This window comes from Falco naumanni, chromosome 3 (genome assembly GCF_017639655.2).
Source record: "Falco naumanni isolate bFalNau1 chromosome 3, bFalNau1.pat, whole genome shotgun sequence".
In the NCBI taxonomy this organism is placed as follows: domain Eukaryota; kingdom Metazoa; phylum Chordata; class Aves; order Falconiformes; family Falconidae; genus Falco; species Falco naumanni.
In genome coordinates this window covers 39,063,675-39,090,775 of record NC_054056.1, presented here as the reverse complement: position 1 = coordinate 39,090,775, position 27,101 = coordinate 39,063,675, and the positions used below count along the sequence as shown (strand labels likewise).

The 27,101-nt window shown below is 37.0% G+C and overlaps 1 protein-coding gene across 3 annotated transcripts in view; it reads right to left on the bottom strand.

Annotated features, from left to right (window-relative positions):
• Positions 1 to 27,101, bottom strand: part of SEMA5A (semaphorin 5A) — a 353,963-nt gene that overhangs the window by 109,063 nt on the left and 217,799 nt on the right. For all 3 annotated transcript variants that reach the window (XM_040587086.1, XM_040587084.1, XM_040587085.1), the window contains exons 11-12: positions 25,281 to 25,485; positions 3,218 to 3,425 (exon numbers count right to left, since the gene is read on the bottom strand). In XM_040587086.1, the coding sequence (XP_040443020.1) occupies positions 3,218 to 3,425; positions 25,281 to 25,485 (413 nt within the window). The remainder of the gene's footprint in view (positions 1 to 3,217; positions 3,426 to 25,280; positions 25,486 to 27,101) is intronic.

The window sequence follows — 27,101 nt, the reverse complement described above, 5'->3', positions numbered from 1 at the left end:
CAAGAAAATTATCTTGACATTGAGATATTAGCTTGTGGAACAGTCTGCCCAACAGAGGGACTGAAGTTGCATTGTCTGAAAGCTTTACAATAAACCTAAATGAAAAGATTAGAAAAGATTAGATGGTGAGCACTCTGCCATTGACACAAAGACGGAGCAGATGAGCTAGCATATCTTCAGTCTTGTGGCTTTTTTAAGGTTGTTATTCATACACAAGCATTCTCTATTTCTCAATAACGATGTGAAGTAGATATTAAAGACTACACATGCCCTTGATCTCGGGAAGAAAGTCTAGTTATTATTGATGGAAGTTCAGAATATGGCCTTGGTGCAGTCCTAAGTAAGATAAATGTGAATAGATAAAATCAAAATACTCCAAAAAACACCCCACCATGCCCCAACGCATTACTTTAGATAAGGTTTACTTTTTACTCATTGCTATGGGATAGAAGTAATAGTTGACAACATATAACAATAATGAGAGTATTAAAGCACCCAGCAATGCAGTGACCAAGTTTTGGATGTTTCATTACCTAGTGAAATTTATAACCCCAAGTAAGGTACCTACATTCTTCTCCACATGTAGAGAATAAAATATGCTTGAAATCCAGCATTCCTGCATAAGCCAGGAAAAAACAAGTCAAGCCAAAAGTAAGTGACAGGTGAGAGAAAGATTATGTCTGCATTTTCCAAACGACCTGAGTGCGTAATGATAGATGACAAGGACATGCCTTATTTCATATAGATCACATCTGTAAATCCTCTCCTTTCTCACACAACAGAGCTAGAATTGCTGGTGAACTCTTTAACCAAGAAGAAAGCATGGATGGCAAGCCTTTTGGTGCAATGGATATTTAATTATTACAAGGAAAGTCATACAACTACAAAAGATATGACTTAGAAAAACCCATGAGGAATAATTTTATCTCCTTTTAAGTAAGTCGTTCCAGTGGAAGATGAGACTTCACATACCTCTGGGCAGAGGAATAAATTATCATCTGAGCAGGATTTGAGTCATTTAACTACTGTTCTACTCAGTACAATGGGAACAGCACCAACTTTTTTTTTCTAAGAAAAGAAAGCTCTTTAAAATCTAGTCAATTAGACCGCACTGCTCAAACAGGGAAAGGAATGCCTAGCCTGAAACCATTCATGGGGTCTATGATTTAAGACAGCAGTCCCACCCTGCAAGAGCAGAAGCGTGTTTGGGCCCTGCAGCTGGGATAGCACTGGTGCCTCGGAAATTGTCCTGACAGAAGCACAGGTACCCACCTTGTGGGACATCCACACTGGCACCAGCTAAGCAGGTGCTCTGGAAGTCTCATCTCTGTATTTTGGAGTTTACACCTCACTAATACTATAATTAGGCTCCAGCCTTGAAACGCCTGAAGTGGAGTAGAGGTTCAATGTAAATATAGGACACCCATATTACTGAGTTTTCTGTGTTTGTTTGCCATCATGGGTACACAGACCCCAAGAAAACACAGGATACCAGCCTGACCTCCCTTTCTGAAACAAAAATATCCGCTTAGGGAAACATGTTCAATGTCTTGTACAACCAGAACAGCATAATCATATCATAGTCAGGAAAACAGAGAAGCACAGGAATATGTCATTAGAGTTTTTCCTTCTTCAGATGTACATACATGCACACATACACCTCTCCCAATATAATCCTTCACTTCATTAAAAGAAGAAGAAGAAAAAAAAAAAAAAGGGCTACAGGACCACCACACATCCTGTTTCAACTGACTAAACCAAAGAAAGATAAAACTTTGTCTTATGTTGGCCCCTAAATCAACAAAAAGTTTGAGGCAGAGACTTGCCTATATACAACTTTTCCTTAAAGCTCTGCAGGATTTCCAATGGGGCTTCCAGTGCTCTCTCACTTCTGTTTTAGTACAAAATGCCTATAATACGCAACATAAGACAGCATGAGCAAAAAGGGCTGATGAGGAGCTGTAATGAGGAGAGTACTCCCCTTCCCTGGTCTACTCCAGTTTTCCAGGGCACAGCTTTTCTTTCAGTCTTTTCCTGAATTCAGTAGCCTTCCTTTCCCTGTTCTCCTGCATGGCACCAATCCCCACCTAGACCTTGGTCCCTCGGAAAAGTCCTTTCACTGTTTCTGAGCCACAGATTTACACCTGCATCCTGCAGTCACCTCCCTTCTGTGACTGTATGCGTGTCCCTCTGACAGCCAGAAATGTCTCCCCCTGCAAATGGTCACTGCCTTTCACAGGAGGTACAATCTCTGTGTCTGCCACGCAAATAATGTCTCCATGACCCTGAGTGTAGCAGCACAGAAAGGCAGCTGGCAGCCTTCCTACCTCCTCTAATAGCCCAGCTTTTCACATGAATGTATATCAAACAAGCTGAAGGCAAAACAAGCTGAAAAACAACCAAATGCATCTGTCACAGTTCTCAAAAAGCTCATCACACTGGTTCAGAGTCTATCTGATGCAAAACATAACAACTGTACTGAACTAGTGGAACCACACATATCAAAGGGAACATATCACTAATTAGATGAAATTAATAATCTCTAATAGCATATGTCTTGCAACCCAGAAGTACTTTTAGATAATATATAGAAAAAAATGTATGCTGAATTTTAAATTACTTAACTACTATAATAGTCTAAACCCAAGTGATAATTTGTAAGTTATTTTCCTTGCTTGATTGAACAACTGTTAGCTGCATAGCACTTTCACCTAGTAGAATATTTACACTTATTATGGTTTCCTGATCCAGCACTACCTTTAATAGCCACTTTTCCAACTAGTCTTAACTCTGAGTTCATCCAATCCAGTTTTCTTTCTGAACCCACAGAGATATTTATTCAGTTATATTACAGCTTAAAAAAAACCCCAACTTAAATTTGTTCACACTTCAAGCTTTAAAATTTATTAAACCAGCAGCTACATTAAACATTATCAGATACCTGTTTTCTACATGAACCAGTTCTTACTATTTCATTTCACAATGCAGAATCTTTATGACACTTAAATAACAATATAAATCCTTGAGTCTCATCTAGTCACACCATGTTATTACTAGCAGTCAGGGACATTTCTGATAAACAGTGTATATGGAAAGCCATTACTGGGAGCGGTAATTAATTTGGATTCATATCTACAGTCATTTTTCTTTCCCATTTGTCTGCACCCCCCTGCACACATTTTTCTCCAATCAAATCAAACTAGTTGATTCTTCATACCTGTATGTTTTGTAGAAGAGACATCTCTTCAGGGGGACCTTAATCACATGTTCCTGAAGGCCCACAAAAAGGACACTCTGGCTGTGCAGGATCTGAAGGCTCCTGATGGGCTCTCGCTGACTTTTCGGCAAAAGTTCAATTTCCTCGAGCAGGCAGCTGCTTGAAGTCTGGTTCTTTGGGGCGAGTACTTTCTTAATAGTGCCATAGTCTGCAAAGGCAAGAGAAAAATGAGTTACTAAAAATCATACTAGCAATGCTACCTACTTGGTGTCATTCAGTGAACAAATCTTTGTCCCATGACGGATGTTTTCAATGAAGCCTCAGAATGTGGGAGTACTTTGACTGGAGTTTCCTAAATTGTTTTGAATACAGTGAAAAGGACTTAGAAAGAACTTGAAAACATTCATTAAAGTTTTCTATGTGATGTAATACAGTAAAAAATTATTTTGTTAGCCCAGAAGAGACTTCACAGCAGTAGTCATTAGAAAACCAGCTTTCAAATCTGGCTATTATAAATGCACATTCACAGCAAGGGTTACTGATTTCAGTTTACCAGATTGTATTACACTTTACTATGTTTAAAGCAGTTTAGAAAGCAATAAAATCGAGCATTGCCCCAATCTGTTTTAAAATTCTCTGTGTTAAAAAACTATGGCGTTTAGCTTGGTATTGCAATCATTTAATAAAGCACATATGCAGGAATATCTGCAGGTCGTAGTCGAGTCTAGGTGAATATAACAATAAAATGAGTCTGCGACCCTTCTTCTTACTTATGTAGATTTTGACCTGTGAAAAATCATGTTTTAGCATTTGCTCTTCACTTCCATTCTTATTGTGCTTTCTAAGCAAAGACAGTTAAGCATCACAAACCAGTGTTGGATGACAGGTGAGATTTCTGATTCACTCATGCAGTTTTTAAATAATTTAAAAATATCAAAGAACATTGTTCCAAACACAAAGGACCACGTTCTCACACTGATAAATATTTTAGGTAGTTGTCTGACCAAAACTGCATTATGCAATATTCTATGTGCCAGACATAGTAAATGTTAAAGATCCAACACTGCAAACACACATAGCAAGATCAGCTCTTCACTTCTGTGAAGTGTTGAAAAACTGCAAAGTCTTTTGTGAGTCCGTAATTATTATAAGACAAATGTTTGGGATGCTATGTTCTGCAGCCCAGTAAGTAGATTTTTGCTGTCACCAGCACAAGGCCAGCGGTTTGGTGGGCAGCTGGCAGTGCAGGCTCCCAGGACGTGTCTGGCCCTGCCATGGCAAGGGCTGGTTTTAGCCGTGGCAGCGATCGCCTGGTGGCCACGTGCCTGTGGCCTCCCTGCGTTGGCTTTGCTTTGGCAATGGCTGGGGCAGGGGCTGGCACCCCTGACTGGTCACTGTGGGGCAAACAGCCCCCCTGGGGTAGCCGGGCTTGGGGCGGGGGGGGGGGGGGTGCAGCCTGCGGCTCCCAACCTTTGCCTGGGAAGTGGTGAGGAACAGCAAGCAAGCAACCTTGTGAAAATACAAAAAAGTAGCCTTAAGACGGCTCCAAAACCAAATAGGAGGTGAAGAACCTAAGATGCTAATTACTGTTAAAGTCTTCTAGCCCTTCCTGAAGGAAGACTGAATAGTCAGTCTTCAGACCTGGAGAAGTACTGGAAGGGGAAGCATAACACCAAATAATAGAGGGAGTTAATAGGAAGTTTATGAATAAGATTTTAAGCATATTATTAACAAAAAAATAATAATTAGATAATACGGACTTAATTTTATCAGACAGTCAAAACTAATTACATGAACCATAAATGCTTAGCTCAGTATATAAAGTGCATTCCCCTTTGTCCATAACAAGATTTTGAGTGTAACAAATCATGTCTGTGTGTTATAGTCTTCTGAATGGCCTCTCAATTCTTGACATAACCACTTCATATAACTGTTTACATTTCCCTCCTTTCTTGGTATAAACAAGCTTGTCAGGATTTACTGTATGTAAGGATATTTGCTAGAAAAAACCTTTCACTAAAAGACAGTTTTAATCTTCATTAAAATTTAATTAAAAACAATTCTAATTTGACTACTGCTTTTTTCCCAAAGAATCTAAAGCAGAGTCAGATTAAAAAATTAATTAAACCTTTGCCATGAGTCAGTTATGTCTCAAAATTAAGCCACAACCAGCTCAACTAAAGAATGTAACAAGCAGTGTTTCCACTGGTGATTGCTGGATGCAAAATCTCAACTATAATTACAGCAAGTTTCAAGGTCAAAATATGGTCTGAGAAGTTCCCCCAAAAAATAAGTGACTGTGTGAGTTAGTCACTGAGTAAAAAAAACAAATTATTTTTTTGGGGCACAGAAGTTGAAAAAATGTACTGAGGAAGAAAAGAAGCAGTGAGATAATTTTACAAATGTAAATGAATTGTAACTTCATAGATCAGTTAGTACAACTCTATATCACTTGCATAGCTGGCAGCCAACAGATTCAGTAAGATTCATGATTTATTGTGTTTGGTTTGCCATCTCTTTCCTGCATGAGACAAAAATCAGGTATGCATTCAGCACATGCGTCTTGCAAAGACATATTTCTTCCTGCCACTGTGCTGGCTCTGGCATCCACAGACTAAGTCACTTGCTGTCACCTTCCTCAAGATAAGAAAGAAGAAAAAAACATGACTGGGGGCCTCCTTCCCCTATGTCTACATACACATTTAATTTAGAAGTGCAGCTTTGGACAAGAAAATATGATCAAACCCAAATATTTCGTGTTTCTTTTCTCCTCATTAAATTTGCTTATTGTAGAGGTCAGAATTACAGGGGTTTTTTATGTTCAGGCCTATGGCCTGGAGAATATGACCCTAGAAAAAAAAACCTAAAGAAAACCCTAGAAAGAAAAAAAAACATATTCTCACTTTGAGAACAGCAGCATTAATGCCTTCCCCAGGACAGCTGTCATTGCTCTTATTCTTCTTTCTTATCTTGGCACACGTTGTCCATTCCTCCCATTTCCTTTTGCTTGCCTTCAGCATCTAACAAACCATTCCTTTCCTATTTGCTAAGAGGATCAGCACTCATACAGAAATGTCAAAAGTCATAAATGACTGTGCTTTAAATGAAGAAGCAGGCCAGATATCCCACAGATTATCAGGAAGAAACACTACTCTTCACAGCAGCAATGTGGTTCATATGCAAGTCCAGTAAAAGGGATGTTATCTGAGATCTACCTCCACCTGAGTAAACTCTCCTGCTTCTGACCTTCTATAACCTATCTTCTCTGCTTTAAATTCCTCCTGCCTATGATTTTGATTTTGCATGGATCACCTGGAACACTAAGCCAGGGTGAGGATCTGTTCTGTTTTCAGTCTACGGGTTAGAGACAGACACAGACTGAATTGGCAGCTGTATTCATCAGACTACGGTACATAACAAGGATATGTAGCTATCAACCTCCTCAAACCATACTAGTATGTAATACCAGCTATACCAGGCTTCCTTACGTTGGAAAATCATAGCCATTATGTTAGTGCTTCAAAACCAAGGTGCTTTGCTCCAGCATTTCCAATTCCATAACAATGTGTGCAAAATTACGTATCCAGCCTCCAGCAAAGATTGCAGATCTCCTAAAGAACTTGTAACAGTCCCGTCCTCAAAAGTGTTGTCTGTTCAGCCATTTTCACACAACAGTTGTAACGCAAAATAAAGAGAGTAGTAGGGAAAGAAATGAGTCTTGAATATGGCTCTGGGGCATGGAGGTTTTCATACCTGTCAAAATCTTTCCAGTGAATATTTACTTTCTAATCAAACTAACTGTCTACTTCTGCCAAGAAATAGCTAAGAAGAACAGTAAACACAGACACTCCTAATGGATGTAACTTTATTGCCATGGACACAGGGAAGTTCCAGTTTCATCACAAATGTCAAGGCTGAGTCCAACAGCTATTTAAGAACTTGAATGAATGGCATATTTGCATCCTGAGCGTAAGCAAGACATGCTGGAATAGATCCAGGCACCTGACAGCCTTGGTTTAAGGAGTATATGCAGGCGTAGTAAAAGATAATAACACTAGCCAGAATGAGTAAATAATGTTCTTTGTTAATTCCTACCACAATACTTTTAAAGAGACTTTTAAAAAGTTAAAAAACCAGCAACTGAACCATAGAAATCTAATCACTGTGAATAAAGATGAAGAGGGGAAAAAAAATCTAGTTTAAATATTACTGTGTAATGCATAGGAGACTAAGAAGAACTGAATGGAAAACCTGAGACGGAGTTCTAGAGAACAAGCTTGGAGGCAACAGAGTCTGTAATGAACAAAATGATAATGGGGCAAAATCAAAATATGATCTCTAAAACTGAAAAGCAAAGTTTAAGATGTAAGTGTATAAAGCATAGCTGGGAATAGAGAACACTGAAGCGTGGTCGAAATCATTATAAAATCTATGGTGACACCTGCAAAGGAAAACAGCAAATGAACACAACAAAGAAACAGCAGATGCAAAAAACTAATAAACCTGTAACTTCTTGTTTCTTAACAGAAATAAGAACACTCGAAGAAATTTTGCAATTTCTCCACAAAATATTGTTTAGAAAAGTAAGATGTCTTAAGTAAATGAAAGAATATGGTCAATATGGAGGAAAGGGGCAGTTAACACAAGACACAGAAAATGGAAGCTAAAGCTGTATTCAGTACTTCAAGTGACATTTGTAATTGAACTTGAATAAGGTACCTCCTATGGAAGAAATACACTACTTTACATGTATCATAATATGTGAAAAAAGACTCACTGACACCCTTAACAATCTGTCCACATCATCATCATCATCATCATAGTCAGGTGGCTTTTTAGTTTTAAAGTTGAAATTAATAGATGGATATTTGGGAGAATACATTTTAAATTCTAGCTGAAATGGATACAAATTACAAATGTTTTTAAGGAGCGTAATTTGAAATAGACTTTGAAAAATTATATTCAGTATGTTGGTTTTGTCCATTATATGCTTTTTTTGCATATTATTTGTTGTATAAAAACTATTTTTCCTGTCAGAAAATAAAAGCATTCAGACAGTACTAAGGCTATTCAAATTAAATTTAAAAAAAATTGGTTAATTTTAAATTTCCTGTAAGTATTATCCATATGTGTATATAAACAGTGTTGACATTCATTATATAACATTTGTACTAATAAGCATAGAAAGAGAAAATTCTGGCACCAAGGTTGCCCTCAAGGCAGAGGTCTTTCAGAAGAGCAAATTGAAAAGCCAGATGTAAAATGGATGTACAGAATGTGTAATAGTACAAAATCAACGGAAGGGCAAGGTGATTGATAAACTTCCTGTCGCTGCGAAAAAATGTATCATCAGTATTTGCTCTCCTCCACTGCAGGAACTGAAAGCAAGCCCTACCGCACAGGAAAGCGTGCATTTTGTTAACAGGAGAAAATTATTCCAATGACAGAAAGTATTAGGTTGCGTAAGGGCTTAAGTGCGCTGTACAGAGAAAAAAGACACAGGAATGGCTAATGCAGCAGCTGGTTGAGCCTACAAAGGGAAACCCCAGGACTTACGATTTAGCAATCCGTGTAATTTAAGAAAAAATGCATATGGTGCACAGAATATGAGAGGATTTAAAACCTGCTCTTTTTTGCCCTTCCTAAAAATAACTTTAAAATTAGTTAAATCATCAGTAGAATATGGATAATTAAAGCCTTTGCTATAATCTGTTTTCCCATATGGGAGTGGGGTGCAATTTGGTTTAAAGCAAGGGCATATTTAGTAGATAAGATAATATAACCATTCTCTGTGACTTAATTTATCTTTTACCTCCAGGTTTCTGAGGTATGTATTTACACTTGATTTACAGGAATAGTTTTTTAATCACACCACAGCCTAAAGGACAAGTGAAAGACTGAGCTTTAACCCTTTTGCTTTAAAAAGTAAAGATATATTGTGGATAAATATAGTACTTCTACAGTGTACATAAAACAAAATAATATAGTTTGTTTTTTAAAATTCCCACCTTAATTTACAGAGTTTTATTTTAAGTATCTTTACATTTTTAAATGTATATTCATTACTTCATTGGAGAAAAAGTGAACATCAAAATGAATACAGATTTCTGATGCTTTATCAAGACATAAATTTAAATTTTTTTGAATTTTTATTTTTAGGGCTGTTTTACAAGGTCATAGTCTGTCTCTCCATTTGAAATCAAACCTCTGTTTGAACAATCTGGTCAGTGTGCTATTTAATTTGCTTTTTTTTTTCTCTACCTTTAACATATTTCATGGTGTAATGAAATACATATGATGTGATTTTTCTACAAGTTTCAGTCAAAATGGAGGTTAAAAAACTGAACGTGTTCTGTTTTTCAGCATTGATTGAGAATAAAAACTCAGATAAGCTTATGAATAATTTCAACAATAAACTACTGTGACTGCCTTACTATTACAGCTCATTATCATCATGTTTATAATAAGACAATAGGGGATATTAACAGAAATACAAATATGGGGCACATTTATTAGATCAGAAAGGCAATTATGTAACTGTATAACAAACGCTTTAACAAATACTGTATCTGGAAATAAAAAAAAAAATAAAAATGTTGCATTTCCCCAAGAAATGTAAATTGTTCTTCTCTGTTAATATGGAGACTTATTTTTAAACACTAAATAGGCTAAACAAAATGTTGGTTATCCTCCTTGACATCATTTACTCCCAGGGAATAGGAAAGCATAAGCTCTCCCTTATTCAGGTACTTTAGCTTTCCTTACTCCATCATAGGACACTGCTGGAGAAAAAAGTATGCAAGCAACCTGAAAAACTCACAAATCATTGCTCATGAACATTTAATTAAATTTCAGTAAACTAACTGAAGCAACAGTAATCCATGTAACAAACTTGTTCGTATAGAAGCTAGTATTAATATCACTGAAAGTCTGGAACGAAAATAAATACTAATTGGTTTCTGTCACCTGCAGAAAATAAACATAAACCACCAAGAAGTAAGCCCTAACTTAAGTTCTTAGATTAGCTTAGATTTTTTTATGGTTGCAAAACTGCAAAACAACTAAAAATCTGTATAAGCTACCAAGTGAGCTATATTTGTAGCCTAAATCATTATAGCACCAGCAATGTATCAAAAGAAATTGGACTTTATAAGTAGAAAAAGAAATATTAGAGCTAAAAAAAAAAGCTACATTTTGGGCTTGAAGAATCCTGCACCTTGTTCATGTGAGACCTTAGCCCAAAGTAGTGAATATGTTTGGTCTTGGAGGTTTTGGCCCCATGTGAAGTAAATATAAAAACAGGTCCTTTCTAGTTCTACTCCAGAAAGAAAGAACAGGGTGAGTGTGTTTTTCATGATCCCAGATTTTAAACCAGCTCATCTCCCTCCATGCCCAATTTCAAAGGGATTTGGATTTCAGAGACTATTTATTTCTGTCATTGCTAGAGCGTAACAATAATCTAAGAATCCTTAGCCATATAACAGCACAGAATTTTACAGTGTAAAACCTTTTATGAAAGTCCAGGCACAAACACATTTATTGTTGGCCTGCTGGCATGTTTAGTAGAAAGAGAGAAGTTAACAAAAACTAGCAGGCAAGCAAAGGCTCCTAAATTTCAGGAAAACCAACTTCCACAACGAATCAATCAAATTTCCTGCTTCCTGTCAAACTATACACAGTTCATAGCAAGACATTCAGATGTCTGGTGTCTTGACAGAAAGAAAAAAGTATTAAAAAGGTACATATGTAATTTTAATATATTTTAGTAAAAGCTACCTTTAAATTATATACAAACAGTTATTCAACACAGCGTTTGGTGTATTAATGGTTTCAAAGCACAGAATAGTTGGCTAACTATCACGCTTACAAAATAGGAGAGGTTTGGCTCTTTCTCTGAAGAGAGCTTTGGAAGCAGAAGAAGAAAAATGTAGCAAAAACCTACATTAAAATATTCTTCTCTGTGTAAGACCCCTAGTATTTTTGCAATCTGGTTTGATTTTGGTTTTCAGTTCTTGGATGTCAAAACAGTAGTTTTGGAGGATAAGTCTATAAAAAGCAAGCACGCATAGTATTTTAGATTTACCTTCCCTATCTTTGGCTCTGACTCTATTCCCTCTTTCCTATTATATTTCAAATAAATATTGATGTGCTTCCTTACAGTATTGGAAATTAATTTGAATGAAAGCTGAAATGAGATGCATTGCTGTTAAAGCCTGTCAACAGAGGTACGATGGCCCGCTACAGGTCCCCAGATTTTTATGCAGGAGAGACAATTTAACTCATTTGGCAGCTGTTAAGAATCTGAAAGGTGCAATTTTAGCCACAACCTACTTGCATACCTTCTGGAATGATTAGCAAGCTCCTTAATGCCCTAGTGGCTAATCCAAAAGACATTCAGTTGTACCTCTGCAACTAGAGGAGTTTGTCATGGCTGTATGTCAAAACTTAATATACATTTATTTTATGAAGGGAATATTTATGGGCTATACTTCGTACACAAGAATTAGAACTATTGACACAAAGATTCTTTTGAATAAAAGCGCTGATCTAGACACTAGTTACTCCAAAATAAGGAGATTTATTCAAAGCCATGTGTCTGGTAGGACAGAAAGAACATGCACATTATTGAAAAACTGAGCCCAACAATTACTGAAGAACAAACTCACTCCCATCCTCACTCACAGCCTGCCCACACCCCATCCCCCCCAAAAACAAAAATTTAATTTCCATTTCAAATACAATAATTCTGGAATGTATCCATCAATGGAAATCAGGACAACCACCACCTTAATCCTCTCTTTATTGTTTTCAAGAGAAAAATTTTTATATATCTCATATTCTTTAGAACACTTTTAACCCTTGTAGACTTAATTCCTGTCTGTTAAAATATCTCAAAAGCATCAAGAACTTACTCAACTTGTACTTAAATCAGCAAAAACTTATTCCAGTAACTACCATATAAAGAGTTAAACGCCTGCTTTAATACAGAAAATATCTACTGATCCTTAAAGTACAACACATAAATTGGTACAATGAAAGTTTCCATTAGCAGGGTTTCCTATGACTCAAAAAGGTATTATACTTTAGAAAATATTGCCATTTGTGTCCCAGCCCTCAGTGGCCATTTCATGCCTTGAATTGGAATTTAAATGTAGCTACAGTCAGACTCATTCAAAAACATGTCAAATAGAGAATTCAACTTGTAAAAGGAAATTTGATTAATTTGAGACTAAAACGCAAAGCAATAGGCAGCTAAACAAAAGCAGCATGCCTTTTTTCGAAAGTCTATCTACAAACTTCATGCTGCTAATTCTTAAAACTAAAATCTCTTTTTTTCTGCTTTCCCCTTGATCCTTTCTAGAAGTTTAAGCAAAACCCCATACTAAATAACAAAACACATGCTGAATTATGTGTTTCAGCCTCCACATCAATTACGTCTGTTTCCTTCACAAAGGAAATCAAACTAAATCATTTTTTCTCATCTTGTTAGACTGAATCTTATATACACTAGTGGCAAATTTTTACCCTCCCTAGATCTAAATCAGATGTTCCTTCCTGACTAACAAAAGAAAAAAAGTAATTTCATCAATCTCAAAATGTATGTATTTTTCATGAAACATGCTCATTGGGACACCTTCATTTATTACTTCTGTTCTCAGTCTTAGGAGAGATTTTCAGCTTGCCAAAGGTGTAACTGAGAGAAATAAGATATAAGTTCATACAATTTCTTCTGCTTTTGAGGAGATGAATCTATCCATAACAGTTCATGCACGCAACTTAGTTACTCAACTAACTTAAAAGTAAGTATCTTTAAGTCAGATGGATCTATAGAATACCTATAAGAAAAGCTATAGCAGTTACAGTTCCTTAACAGGCTACAGCTGATAAAAAACCCACTTAATAACATTTCAACATGTGGTTCATAACTTTTATTAACATAAAGCATTAGCTATTTAAAGACTTTACGAAGTGGTATATTTTAACAGTCTTTTATTTGCAATCTCATTTAACCAGTTTTCAATGATAAAAGTTTTAATAAAGAAATTTCTCTTATGAATGAGTTTTGAGACTTGTGAGATCTGGGTTCAATTGCCAGCTTTCTCTCTCTTCAGACTTCATGGGTGAAGCCGGTATTCAGAACAGTAATACCATCTAAAGTAAGAAAAATAATTAAAACGCAAAACTTCACTTTTTGAAAACGTTTTATGTAACTGTAACAATATCTTAGTATAGATACTTTGACAGGTACCTTTCCCTGCTGAAGATTTAAAACTTCTTTTGTTATGCTGTTTTCTTGCACATTGACTTGATTTGCTGACAAATTCTAAACCAGTTTATACATTATTCTCCAATGTATAGGATACAGCTGAACTAAAGACAGAGAAGTCTCAGCAGCAGCCAAGAAAAACAACAAATGTGATTTTTCTGATGTGATTTTATGCCTTGCAAGCAATAGGTGCCTTCCATGTCCTTATGAAATTTCAGGGAACTTACTGCTTAATTAAAAAGGCACTGGAAAATATTTTATTAGTCTTTGCAGCAGGGAGCAAGGCATCATCTCTCCAGATGAATTCTCTACCTATTTGGCTTTTGAGTTGCTGTGCTCCTACATCTGCAGGCCAGATGAACTGTGTGCTTTGCATGCAGATTAAAATACTGTCAGTGAGTGGATCCGGGAGGGCTCCTCCCCGCTCACAGGCAGCTCCTCCTATCCTGGATCAAGCACTCAACAAGAAAGTGGAAGAGATGGCTTTGAACTCTGGAGTCTGAGAGGAATTAAACCTCAGCTTCACATACCCCATATGAGTGTCCCTACTGTATCAGCATGCAGAGATAATCCCGTGAAAGTGCATCAGATTCACTCAAGGCACAGCTACTTGACCATGTCCCCGTACCATGGACCACCATTTATATCCCCTTCAGATAGTTATATTAAAATGTGAGAAAGAATACTTTAGATACTAACGTTGGTTTTAAAAATGCTGCTTAAGCAGAGAGGATATGGTTGAAACTACAGCATAAAATCTTTAGAGGCTTTAATGAGCTGGGGAACAGAAACTTGTTTCTCAGGACTTGGTGAACAGGTGACTACAAGAATTTCAAGTTTAGATATAATACCTCACACTCTTTTTCTTCCTTATGGAGGTATCAGGAAATCTTAGGTAGGCAATGCAGGCAGACACAATTCATAACAACATCACGCACAAAGTCCTTGATCTTGTCAAGCAACAATCTCATTTTGAATTTGTATTTAATTTACCAAGTTCCATCTATAAAGTTACTCAGTAATAAAAAATATTTACAAGAATCATAACGAATGAAGCCAGAATCCTCAAAGAAGGCAAATATAACATTTTTTTGTCTTGCACCAGACTGAAGTAACTTGGTATGCAAAAAGACACATTCTGAGCTGGAGCTCAGAAAAGGAATGCAATTCGACAATGTGAGATTACAAATGAAACAGAATATCAAGACCATGTTGGTGCATGAAATCTACAGCCCAAACAACCTGTACATATTTATTTCCTTTGATTGTAGCTACTGTATTTGAATTACAGATCCTGCCAATATGCACATTAAAGTGTAAGCATGTGCTGTGAGACTACCTTTATAAGAATTCCAACAGATGTCTTCAGAAGTCTCAAATATTTTGGTCCACTGGATATGAATTCTCCTTTCAAATCCACACTTTATCATAAAGAAACGATTATGTAAAGATTGCTTAGGGCTGTATTTAAGGTTGTACTCAAAGCGAGCTATCTGGTTTGAACTTCCAGACATAGATGAGGACAAACTGCAGTTCGGGTACAGGTAGTTGATAAGAGTGTGACTGACAACACTCTTATTCCCAAACATGAAAAAATTTTACTCCCTAAGGACAATTAGATGATAACTAAACAGATCCAGTATCAAGCGCTACATGCAAATAACGCCTACTCTAGAGAATGCCCGTTTGGCAATACAGTGTAATTACAGCCACTCTTGTTGACAACATCCAGCTTTTACTGTACTAAAAATCACACATACACACAGAAAACTTGAAGCCCTGAGGCAAAGAAGGCACAACTATTCTTATGGTTCTGAATGGGAAATGTTACACCTGTCAAGAGATGCATAATTTTGATATGTTGGATTCTGAAAAGAGAAAGAAATAGAACTATAAGGTTGCTACTGGCTAAGACAATTCACAATGAAACAAACAAACAAAAAAGTCTATACTAATTTCCCAGAAAATTGTCAGGAAGAGAAAACATTGCAATTTTGGCAAGACCTTCTAAAATGTTTAATCAGTAGCTAGGACTGGACTTATCAGACAGCGGAGATGAGCACCTCTAAAGAAATGTGTAACCTCTAACTAAAGTAGTAGAGTAGATAATAAACATAGATATTAATCACAAGATGAAATGGTTCTTATGATTTAAGGCTTCATATCTGACACAGAGAAGCAGTGAAGAATGCCACACTGTACACAAAAGATAAAATTACTGTTGAATACAGGCCCTGGATCCCTGCCAGTCTCCCAAAGTGGAGATGTATTAACTCTGATTGGATCTGACTGGAAAGGGAGTGCTTACTGCTCCTATTATTTTTTATTGCCTTCCTTCGTGCCACCACAATAATAAATACATTGTACTATCTAACGCATGCTATGAATATGACAGCATTTTCCCACTGAATAAATTTTCCAGTGCCTAGATTAAAGAAGCACTTACATGTCCAAGTGGAGAAAACTACTCCTCTGATACTAATCCACAATAAACATTGCCTGATTTCTTAACTGAGTCATAGGTAGCTATTTTCATTGGAAATGTCAAAAAGGCAACTGGTTACTGTACAGATCCAGAAGCATCACAAACCTGGCTGACTAGAATGTTTCAGGGACTACCCCCTACTCCAATTCATTTGCAGTTTGCTTAGTACATGCCCCTATGCCTCAGTCCCTAGATGAGCCAAATCCTGTACATAGATTCAGTACAAATCCAGTATGATACGCATGGAAATTCAGCAGCAATTTCAGCATAAAGCACAGCTTTTGTTCAGAAATACAGAAGGAAAGAATGACGCTGATTTCTTTCTAATCTGAAGTAAATTAGGAAGTAAATGGACAAGAGAAAGAAGCAAAGTTGGGGTCAGAGACATGAACCTGAAAGCCCCTCACCGAAAGATGTTCATCTCACTGCTCTAGGACATTAAAGAAGTAATAGCCATAGTATATAATATATGTAATCACATTATATTCTTTATATAGTAGACTAGGAGTCAGAATATCTGGCAATAACCAGGAAATCTCACACAGCTTGTTGGTTAAAAACGAGTTGTATATCCTAGGCAAGTTATGTAACCACTATGTTCGTTGTGGTCCTGTCTGTTCCTCCTGAACTACTTAAAAAGTAAAAAAAAAAAAAAGACTACTTTAAAAGTAAAAGGCCTTGAAGAATATTCTAAAGATGCTCACAATGCTCAGCATCGTGCCAGGTTACCTAATCCTTTCTGAAAAGTTCTGAGACAGCCATGTCCCTTCAAAGGGAAAGCTTCCTCCTGACATCTCTCAAGAAGAGTCCTGAACACTGTGTATTCATGTAAGAGTTACACACTTGATTCAAAGGTCAAACTTTGCCCCGGGATAAGGCTATTTCCAATACCTATTCTCAAAATTAGGATCAGGCCTGCATGCTACCAGGGGCAAAACAAGATATTTGACTATAGGCTTAGATAACTTAGCTTTGAAGACAGCAGGACAACACTGAGTACCATGTAAAATAGCTCCTTCACTTTCAGCTTCATTCTGTGCATTAGAATTATCAAAAAAAAATTAATGTAGGGGTTATCAAGTCTAATTTCCCTGCCAGGAAGAAGAAGTGATAGTCCCCCCCAAAAAATGGAAAGGAAGAAGGAAAGGCCATTTGGCTATTCTAAGTTAGTCAAACAGGATTTGAAATCTCACTGTCACTGTGATAAAGAGGAGATGCTCTCTTTTAATGGAAGGTTGAGACTTTATATTCAGCTTTTTACAATCTTTCCCTCCCTGACCCGCACACTACTCTTGCTCCCATGCAAGTAGAGCCAGCTGTTCTTCAGCCAGTAGCTGCTTCTTGCAGCAATTCTGACTTCCAGTGGCAGCACAGAAGTGCACATACCGTATGTTCTTTGGACATTTATTTATAGTCTTTATCTGATAGGGCTGGGCAATTGTAAAGACATAATGATAATTTGTGAACAGAAAAAAAGGGCTTCTCCTACTCACATTTGTCCCATGAGAGAAGAGAATACAAATGCTGTCTACTTGCAGCAGGCAATTCATGAGCATGCTATCTAAAAACTATATAAGCAAATATCAGCAACAAACTAATCAAAATCATGACCTATTTATGCATTGATTATAATAACAAAAAATGATTACAAATAAGTGGTGAGTAATTTGTGAACCAAATAAAGGGCTACGATTCTCACATATAAATTGCTGTCAATGAATAATTTAACTAGCTCTAGTTAGAGCCATCTATTTATTAAGAAACCTCTTTAGCAGTCTCCAACTGAAGCTGGCAAAATTATTTATCCCTACACACAGTGATAAAGCCAAGGGAAATCAGTACTACTGGACATTTTAAATGCTCGGTTTGATTCTCTAGAGCCCTATAGTATCATTTATAACTATGTACCCTGGCCTTCAGACATGACCATTCTCATTTGGCAACATTTTAAAGCCACTTTGCCCAGTACAGATGACAGAATACACAAGGCAGTGGCAAATCAACATTTATGTGTTTAAATTACACAGTAAAACAGCTATGGTTTACACTATACTCTTTAAAGATATTCTACATGGAAAATAACATAAATATTCTAGCAGGAATATATAGCAAGCATTCTTAGTAACATTATTATAAATCCCAGAATTAACATTAGACTATTAAAGGCAAAACCATGCAATCTTTTAAATCCTTTTTTAAACTTCGCAGCAAAATGTTTCCTGGAAAGATTAATAATCTAAACAAAGCATTCATTCAGCTAGGGTTTTCCTTTAGCAAAGGAAGTCGCTGCAAAAGGAGCAAAGAATGAAGTTATTAATTTTACAGTTTACTGCCTGAGTTTTTTAAACAGATGTTCAAGATCATCATGTTGCTCTTAGGACTGGTGTCTTCCAATATGCACCAGTTTTATACAGCAGAGTAATTGATGACTGTCCTTGCTTCAAGCCTCTTAAAATGGTATTGCATAAGGCTGGAAGGTTAAAAAGTTACAGGGAAGTAGTTTTAAACCCTTGCAGGGGTGCCTTACAACTGTGTAAAAGCACCGCGTACCTTTGTCAAGGAAAGACATAAGAAACAAAGCAACATGGTTTCTGTTACAACAGAAGAGAAAAAGTTTTAAAAGGTGACAACTGTCTGCCACAGTGTATATGCCCCATTATCCATCTGCACTTTCACCTGTTTCTCTGGTTTTGAACTAGAAAGTATTAAGACATACAAACAGACTACCTACCACTTTCACACTTGAATTGTGACTCAAATTACAACTACTTTGACCATTATTATTATTATTGTGTTTATGCTGCAGTTTCTAGACTAAAAAGGTTTATCTCAAACTGAGAGGAAATGTCTATAGCTCCTTTCTACAAAAATTATCTACAGATTACTTCCAAGAACCTCAAAACACATAAGAAAAAAGTCAGACATAGCACCATATTGGAAAAAAATAATCCATCAGTTTAAACTTTATTGCTCTCTTCATCATGTATGAAATGCATATAAGCATATATTTTTGCTTGTAATTTTAAGGTTGGTAACTTCACACATACTACATATATTATGAAGCCATGCACATTAAACTGTGAAAGTTGCACACTTTGATCAGAAGCTGTAGTTTGCCAGGAAAATGTCAATATTTCATCTAAGATCTCTTAGCAAAAACAGACACAGCTGTTTTTTCTTGTTAAGACCTGGGGTTGTTCCATAGCGAAAAGTATGGTGTACTGATTACAAAAAAAAAACAAAAGTAAAAAGATAGAACTGTAGCAAATATCACAGAGGAATCAGATCATGCACTACGCATCAATTTACTCCCACTTAATAAGGCAAACAGAAGAAATATAAACTGGTTTGATAGCATTTTCAAACTGTTTCATGCATACTTTCAAATCTCTTAACGAGGTTGGGACTAGTTTCTGGAAAATCTGTAGTATCACGGCTTCAAGAGAAAAATGTTACATTTGTAGAGATTTACTACCTGTTATAACCCTTCTAAACGGAAATGTATGAAAAATCCATCTGCATTTTCAAAAATATCTTTTGAAATTTCTTTGTGAAACCTCTCCACTTCAAAATAATTGTTGTATGTTTTTCATCAGATTTATTTTTATCATTATTGTCTGCATTGCTACTTGTAATTTTGAGGTCTTAAGAGGGAGTAAAAAACACTTGGAACCTTCTTGGAAAGGGAAGTTCAAAATCTGTTGTAACATCCTCCAGTCACCTTTAAGCTTCAGATAAAACCTGGCTTTACAGAATAGAAATTCAGGTTCAGTTCAGTGAACAACCCACTCTTTAGAGACATGCGATGTCACCAAAAAGAAATCTTTCTTCAGGTTTCATACTCTCCATAAGTCAGCCATACCCCAGCTTTATCAATGCTAAACTATAAATCCCAATAATCAAGATCCACCACTGGGCATATACTGTTTCTACTGAGGGTACAGAGGGGACATACTCAGTCCAGCGGGACTGCAGAATAGAGCAAATATGGGAGATTCTCCACCAAGTTATTTTTAAAATATGGCCTTAAAGTTTCTTTTCAGACAGTGCAAATATTACCTTCTCAGAACTCCCAAGAAAGAGCAACCAGAAATTGTTTTCAGAATACCCTCAAACTAGACATCATAGCTAATAATTTCATATTCATTCTAATAAATCAATACATTTTGCAACATTCCTCTAAATAAGGACTATGTGCATTTGTTGCAGCATCCTGTTTCCTGAAAAATGCTTTGCAAACCTTTTGATATTGACAAATTTTTTAACCACGGGACACCTAGGCATTTAAATTGAAAGGGAAGAAAAAATGAGAGGGAAGAAAAAGGGAGAAAAGGGAGGGGAAAAAACTTGTGACATATATAGAACCATTTTGCTTGAATTTTTTTCCAGTGAAGAGGTAGTCTTTTAAACTCGAAAAGTTGTCAGAATATTGGGTTGTTATCTAGCTTGCTCTACTTTAACTTATTATTAGAGATGACTTTTGGCTCAGAACTTCTGTGAATGCTTTCCTTGACTTTCCTTTCTGAATCACTCAAAATTGTTTCAGGGATTTCTGCCTGCCTAAAGCCAGTAGCACTGTTCTAGCTCTAAGCAACACAGAATGTGTAGGAATTGATACATCCCTTCATTCTGTGTTAGAAGTCAGTGCAGTGAAAGATTAAGATGTGTTTCCAAAGTACTAAAGTATATTTTTGATATGAGCAGTAGCTGTTAAATCTAGGCACATCAGAGTCTCCTGGAAGAATGATGACTTGGCAAAGGTTTAGGAAACCAAGAGTGTTGACACAGCAGATTATTGCATTTGTTTGCTTACTCCCAGTCTCTCTTAAAGTAATACTGTATCTATTTAAGGTTTAATTAAATTAGATTACACTTTTATACTGCCAGGGTTATCCTCCTCTTCAATGTTTGTATTCTAGTAACAGTGTGGATAGGTAAGTGAATGAAAGGAGGGCGAGGAGAGAATTTTCTCTTAACTACTGCCCATCTACTTCAAAGAATGGGATTTTTGCTTTGACTAACAGCAGAGGATTCATTGGTATTTAATCCAACCTATGTGCCTACCTTTCCACTGAAATCAGCTTTGTGCATTTTAAAAGACAATTTTTGTAAGAATGTTGCAATGAATTGTAACTACAAGTTATCAAAGTACATCCCACATACCATAGGTTGGATCCATCCTGCTTTACACCACTAGGTGTAAATTGCTTACTGCCAGTACTTACATTAGAGTTGAATGCCCTTTCATTTTGGCAGCAGAAAGGACAGTGGCATCTATTATCAGTGTTTAGTAAAAATGTAATTTAGCCCAACCAGTTTGCATTTTGTACTGGCATATGATAGACAGAGGACAATTCAGGTTGGAAGAGACATCAGAAGGTCTCAAGTCCAACCTGCTCACAGGAGAGCTAGCTGTAACATAGAATGGATTGCTGTCTGGTCTTGAAAACCTCCAAAGATGCAGACTGCACAGCCTCTCTGGGAAATCCAAACCACTGCTTGACTGTCCTCAGAGTGAAATTTTTTTTCTTTATATCCAGTCTGAAACTCCCTGCCTGTTATCTCTTATCTTCCCACCATGCACCACTTCAGACAGCCTGGCTCCGTTCTCCATGTAAACTCCATGTAGGTATTTGCAGGCTGTTACTAGCCCCCCACCCCCCAAAGCCTTCTCTCCTCTAGGATGAACAAGGCCAATTCCCTCAGCTTCTCCTCCTATGGCATGGTGCTCCAGCCTTCAACAGAAGATGGCTTTCCACTGAATAAGCTCCAGTTTATCAATGTCCTTTTTGTGTTGGGAGGAGGCCAAAACTGGATGTGGTCTAAAGTGCGCTGAGTATATGGGGACATATATCTCTTCCCTTGATCTACTGGCTATGTTCCTGCTAATACAGCCCAAGATACTGTTGGCCTTCTTTCCAGTGAGGGCATGCTCTTGGCTCATGTTCAGCTTGCTGTCTACCAAAGTCCCCAAGTCCTTCCAGCAGAGCTGTTCCCTAGACAGTCAGTCCCCAGCCTCAATCACTGCACAGTCGGTCTTTCCCAGATTTGGGACTTCATATTTGCACCTGTTGAATTTAATGAGGTTCTTGCTACTCCATCCCTCCAGCATGCCTAGATCTTTTGGATGGCAGTGCTTACCTCCAGTGTAGTTACTGGTACCCCAGTCTGGTGTCATCTGCAGACTTGATAAGAGTGCACTCTGTTGCCTCCTCCAGGTCAATGTTAAATTGTTAAACAATTACAATGTTAAACAGGACAGTACTCAGCTCCTTACCACTTGTATACATCCCGTTAACAACCACCCTCTGAGCCTGACATCCAAGCAGGTTTTATGCATCCAGTTGTCAACCCATACAGACCACACATCCTAATTTGGTTATATTAATATTGCGGGAGACAGTGTCAAAAGTCTTGCTAAAGTTCAGGTACCACACTCTCCTCATGCCCAAATCCAGTCATTTTACCACAGAAAGTAATCAGGTTGGTCAGGTGTGATTCACCTTTGGTAAATCTATGCTGAACGTTCCCAATCATCTTCTACATCATGTGCCCACAGAAATGTGCTCCAAGGAGGTGCGCTCCTTGATTTTCCCAGGGATGGAATGCAGACCAGCCTGTAATTCCCTAAACCGTTCCTTTGGGTTTTTCAAAAATGGAGCACTGTGACAAAAAATTAACTCTAAATTTAATTTGCCACCACTTTTAATAATGCAAGTAAATTAAATCAGAAAAGATAAAATAATGACAACCTTTCACAGTCTGGTAAGTAACTGTAGCCCCATTTTTCCAGCTCTCCCAAACATACACATGCTTTATGGTGTTAGAAGCTTTAAGGAGATGACATTTTATATGGGAGAAAGGCTGGGACACTGGAGGAATTAGAAACTATTAAACTTGGTCTGCTTTCAAAGCCATTGCTTATTTTCAAAGTTAAGGCCGCTGCCTTTTAGTTTCTTTTGATTACAGAAGTAGTGGTGTTTCCTCAGTGATCTTTTACCACATACAGTTTAGGATGCAAACTCAATGCTAACTGCTCCACAGCTTCTACACAAGGAAAGATAGGACTATGGAGAACTAAGATGCTGCATCATTACCAATATAATGAAATTAAAATTATGACCTGCACCCTGAAGAAGGTAAAGTACTGCCTTTCTACTCAAATCATGACTTTTAAGTAAAGTACACTGTGTAATTTGGTGTATCTTGGGATTTGTAAACTTCCCTTATGTATTGTAGATACGGTATTTATATATAAACAGGTGTAGTAACTTCAAAATCTATCAGAAAGGTAATTTTTATGAAAAGTGAATATTAGTATTTATTGGGAAAAAAAGCTTAGCACTTTCACTCAACTGTGGGGGGAGTGGGGCAGTAGGAATATTAACAAAATCCACAGTGATTCAGTAAATAAAAGTGAAAGAGTTGGCTACGTCAAGAAAACTTCAAGAACACAATAATGTTTCCTGAGGTTTTTTATCATATGGTTTCTCACACTTATAAAGCATGCAGTGCACGATTACATAAAAGCATATGTTGGAGTCAGACTAAAGATCCAGCTAAGGTAGTACCCTATTTCCAGGAATGACCAAAACGAGCAGTACAGAGAATGAAAGTGGAAGGCCAGCATACATCAGGAGTATAGGAGCAATATCTTCTTAGCAGCAAGAAAGATGCATAAAAAAAGCCCCTAGAATCTTTACTGAACACACTTTATTAATGAACCATGAAACGTAAAGTTTTAGATCCACGCTTACTGAATCAAACATAAAAGGTAACACAGTAAGGGAAACTGAAAACTGAAGACAATCAGAATTATGTCAAATTACATTATTCTTGGTGCTGTCATTATAATGTAAATATCCACAATGCAGTGATAGTCTTTTCATATAAAACAAATTCAGTACACGTTTCTCTAACTCTGTTTCTGCCAGGAGACCTCTAGAATACAAACAGCATTTAGTATTGGCAAGATTTCATTTAAAATGCGATGATTTACCAACCAGCTGGCTGTTTTGACTAGAACTGGTCAAAACTATGCACATTTTTAACCTATTAAAAGCTTTTATGTTACAGCCTGTCTTTCAAGGAGCACAATCAGAAAGCTACGAGGATAATATGCAAAGAAATTCTGTCTCACCTGAAAGCACCAAATTACTATAAAATTTCTTCAAACTCAAAAGTAGCAATCTTCTCTGAAAAATGGTACCATGCGTCAAGGGGAAATTAAATCATATGTTGACCCGCAATACATATTTTTCTTGGGCTCTTGATAAATGATAAGCTATAGAATATAAAATTTTCATTAGTAAATCATAATTTCAGTAATTAAAAGGATTGATCCAGTTTCTACTGAATCAATGACAGTTTTGAAATTTGCTTCTTTGATTGTAAGGAGAAATAAGTAGGATTAGGATTTTTTCCCTCCTGTTGATCAACAGATTCTTTCCTTAAATTCATTGTATTTGGTGCCTACTCATTACTGTGAGACAAATGATACACGTTACCAAACCATTGCTTTGATGAGCTATGCCCTACTATTGTGCATAGGACTAAGTATTTGAGAAGTACCCTAAGTTTTATGCCATGAGGCTCTAAACATGTTACTCCAACCTAGTAATTCACTCTCAGCTGGGGACAGTCTTGTTTTGCAAAAAGTTCTCTGACACCCTCGCTACTTTTAAGAAGTTTGAAATTTTGAACTAAGAAAGCAATATATCTAACCAAGGCAATTTTAGGTGGAGGAATATTTTTATTTCATTGCTAAGCTCATATATAAATGGGCAAATAACAAGGCAGTGTGTGAAAATGAATATTGAATGACTTGAAAATTAGTCAAAAAGGAAAGGCAAAATATTTGTGAGCAGAAAAGTCAGAAATAGCAATAGCAGTAGTTGTACTTGCTACTTGAAAAGTTAATTCTATCCCAGAGGATCCTAAACCACCTTATCTTGGGGAGGACTGTACCCTGAACTACATAAAAAGAATAAAAGTCAGAGAAACTTGTGAAGTCCTGTTTGTAGAATTTCCAGCCATTCGGTCCCTCAGGAGCATGTATGCTTCGTACCTTCCAAAGGAGAATAGGAGATAGACACCAAAATTTGAGTTCACAATATAATATAAACAAAGACATTGCAAACTGCTGAATTCATCTACTCAGAGAAGGTAGAAGGCACAGTTAATACTCTCAAAGAGGAAAAGTTGATGTTCAAGGGTCATTATAGATATAGATATAGATAACTGATTCACAGAACTTTAGAACTCATAGGCCTCAAACTTCTGTAGTTATCACAGCAATGCGGAGTTCATACCTGTGGCAAGATAGATGATATGGAAAAGCATGTCCTTGCCCTGAACAACATCCACAACCACATGGGAAAATCGGCTGTTGTCTTCCATGAAGTAAGGAATTGGAATAATTGGTTGAATGACCTCATGCATTAAGAAGAATTTTTGAGCATCTTGAAGATTTCTCTCAGTCAGATTTACATACAAACCCTGGTCCATGGTGCCACACTGTAAACATAGAAAGGTAATGTTACTATTTGCATCAACGACAACAACAGATTTACTCTCTAACTTACAGCACCAGACAATAAAACCCAAGAGTGTATCGTGTAGTGACACTGCAGAATTCCACTGTCAAGTCTCATTTTGGTGCTGACCAGAGTCCCCACAGTGAGTGGGGAACCTTCGCTTTGCTGAGGCAGCACTATGGAGGCTCCCTAACTCTAAACAATATGGAAGGGCACCAGACTGATGACCACAATTGGGCTATAGTAATATTTTGCTATATCCTGTGTTCACAGGGCAAGAAGGAGAAAACCTACCGTCCAACAAATCACAGAATTTCCTGAATAGTTTTCTTTATAATTAACACAGAAATAGTGTTAAAGACAAATTTTCAAAGGTAATCCCATGTACTACCACAGCCAGGGTCTGACAGAAATCCCAAGCGAAAGCATCCCGCCCGGTTCTAGCGGCTTCTTCAGACCCTGTGCTTACTAGCCAAGAATGGGCAGTGCAGAGCTCTAACTATAAAGTGTTATCCACAGCACAGACATTTTTGCTTTGGACCTGACCATATTTTATATCTGAAAACTGTACACTTTCCCCACAGGAAAACATTCACTAATCGCGCACACAAATTTCAGCCAAATAAACAAAGCAAAATAAGTGGCAGTTAATTTTAGCATCTTTGTGTTTAAGTCTTCAACTGAGGACACAAAGGAGAATGCTGCTTAGTGCATGTGAATATGTGAACATCCACCAGTTTACTCATGCATAATTGCAGCAGAGAAGAAAAGCAGTACTTCACAACATTTATCAAATATGTCAGTGATGTGAAAGACATACTGAAGTCATACTTTTTCATTCTATTCTACTATGTCATAAATTATGCCAAGAATTACAGCATGAACAAAACAGTACAGTGTACAAAACCCTACCAGTTATTTTTCCATTATTGCCACGTTTTCAACCTGAAATTCAGTGATCATTCCAAATCCACAAATATTAAGAAACACTCTAATAAATAGTTTAAAAATGAGAGATCATACAAAGAGGAAAGACAGCTAAGCAACCGGCAGGAAACAATTACTTGCTTGTGAGCACCCTACATGTCAGGCCAGTGAAAAAAACAACAACCAAACACACACGCCAAAAAAGAATTTCTCTGAATCTATCAAGCAGGAAAGATTCCAGCTGGAACACTCATAATACACTGAAATGCAGATTATCCTTGGTCTTATGATGGAAATTGTCCTGTGTAAATAGAAAAGCAACAATCTCTAGAGAAAAGCAGTGTTCCTCAAAACCAGGCCTCCAATAATATTCTAATCTGGAAAATATTTCATTAGTAAAATCAGTCTTGGAAATACAATGTCTGATGTAACTAGCATGACATAGCAATAGTCTTCCTTCAAATCACATACTTCTGTCTGTTATTGCTGAGTAGGTGAGTGCTCTGAGAAATCTACTTTTGAGACTACACAAACAGAACTTCCGATATTTTATCATAAGGACTCTACAAAAGAAAAGTTCTTTTTTCTGGGAAGGAAACCAGTGACTCAGACAATGAATATATCACATCTATGTGAAGTATGTACTCTCATGCACCATCAAGTCACAAA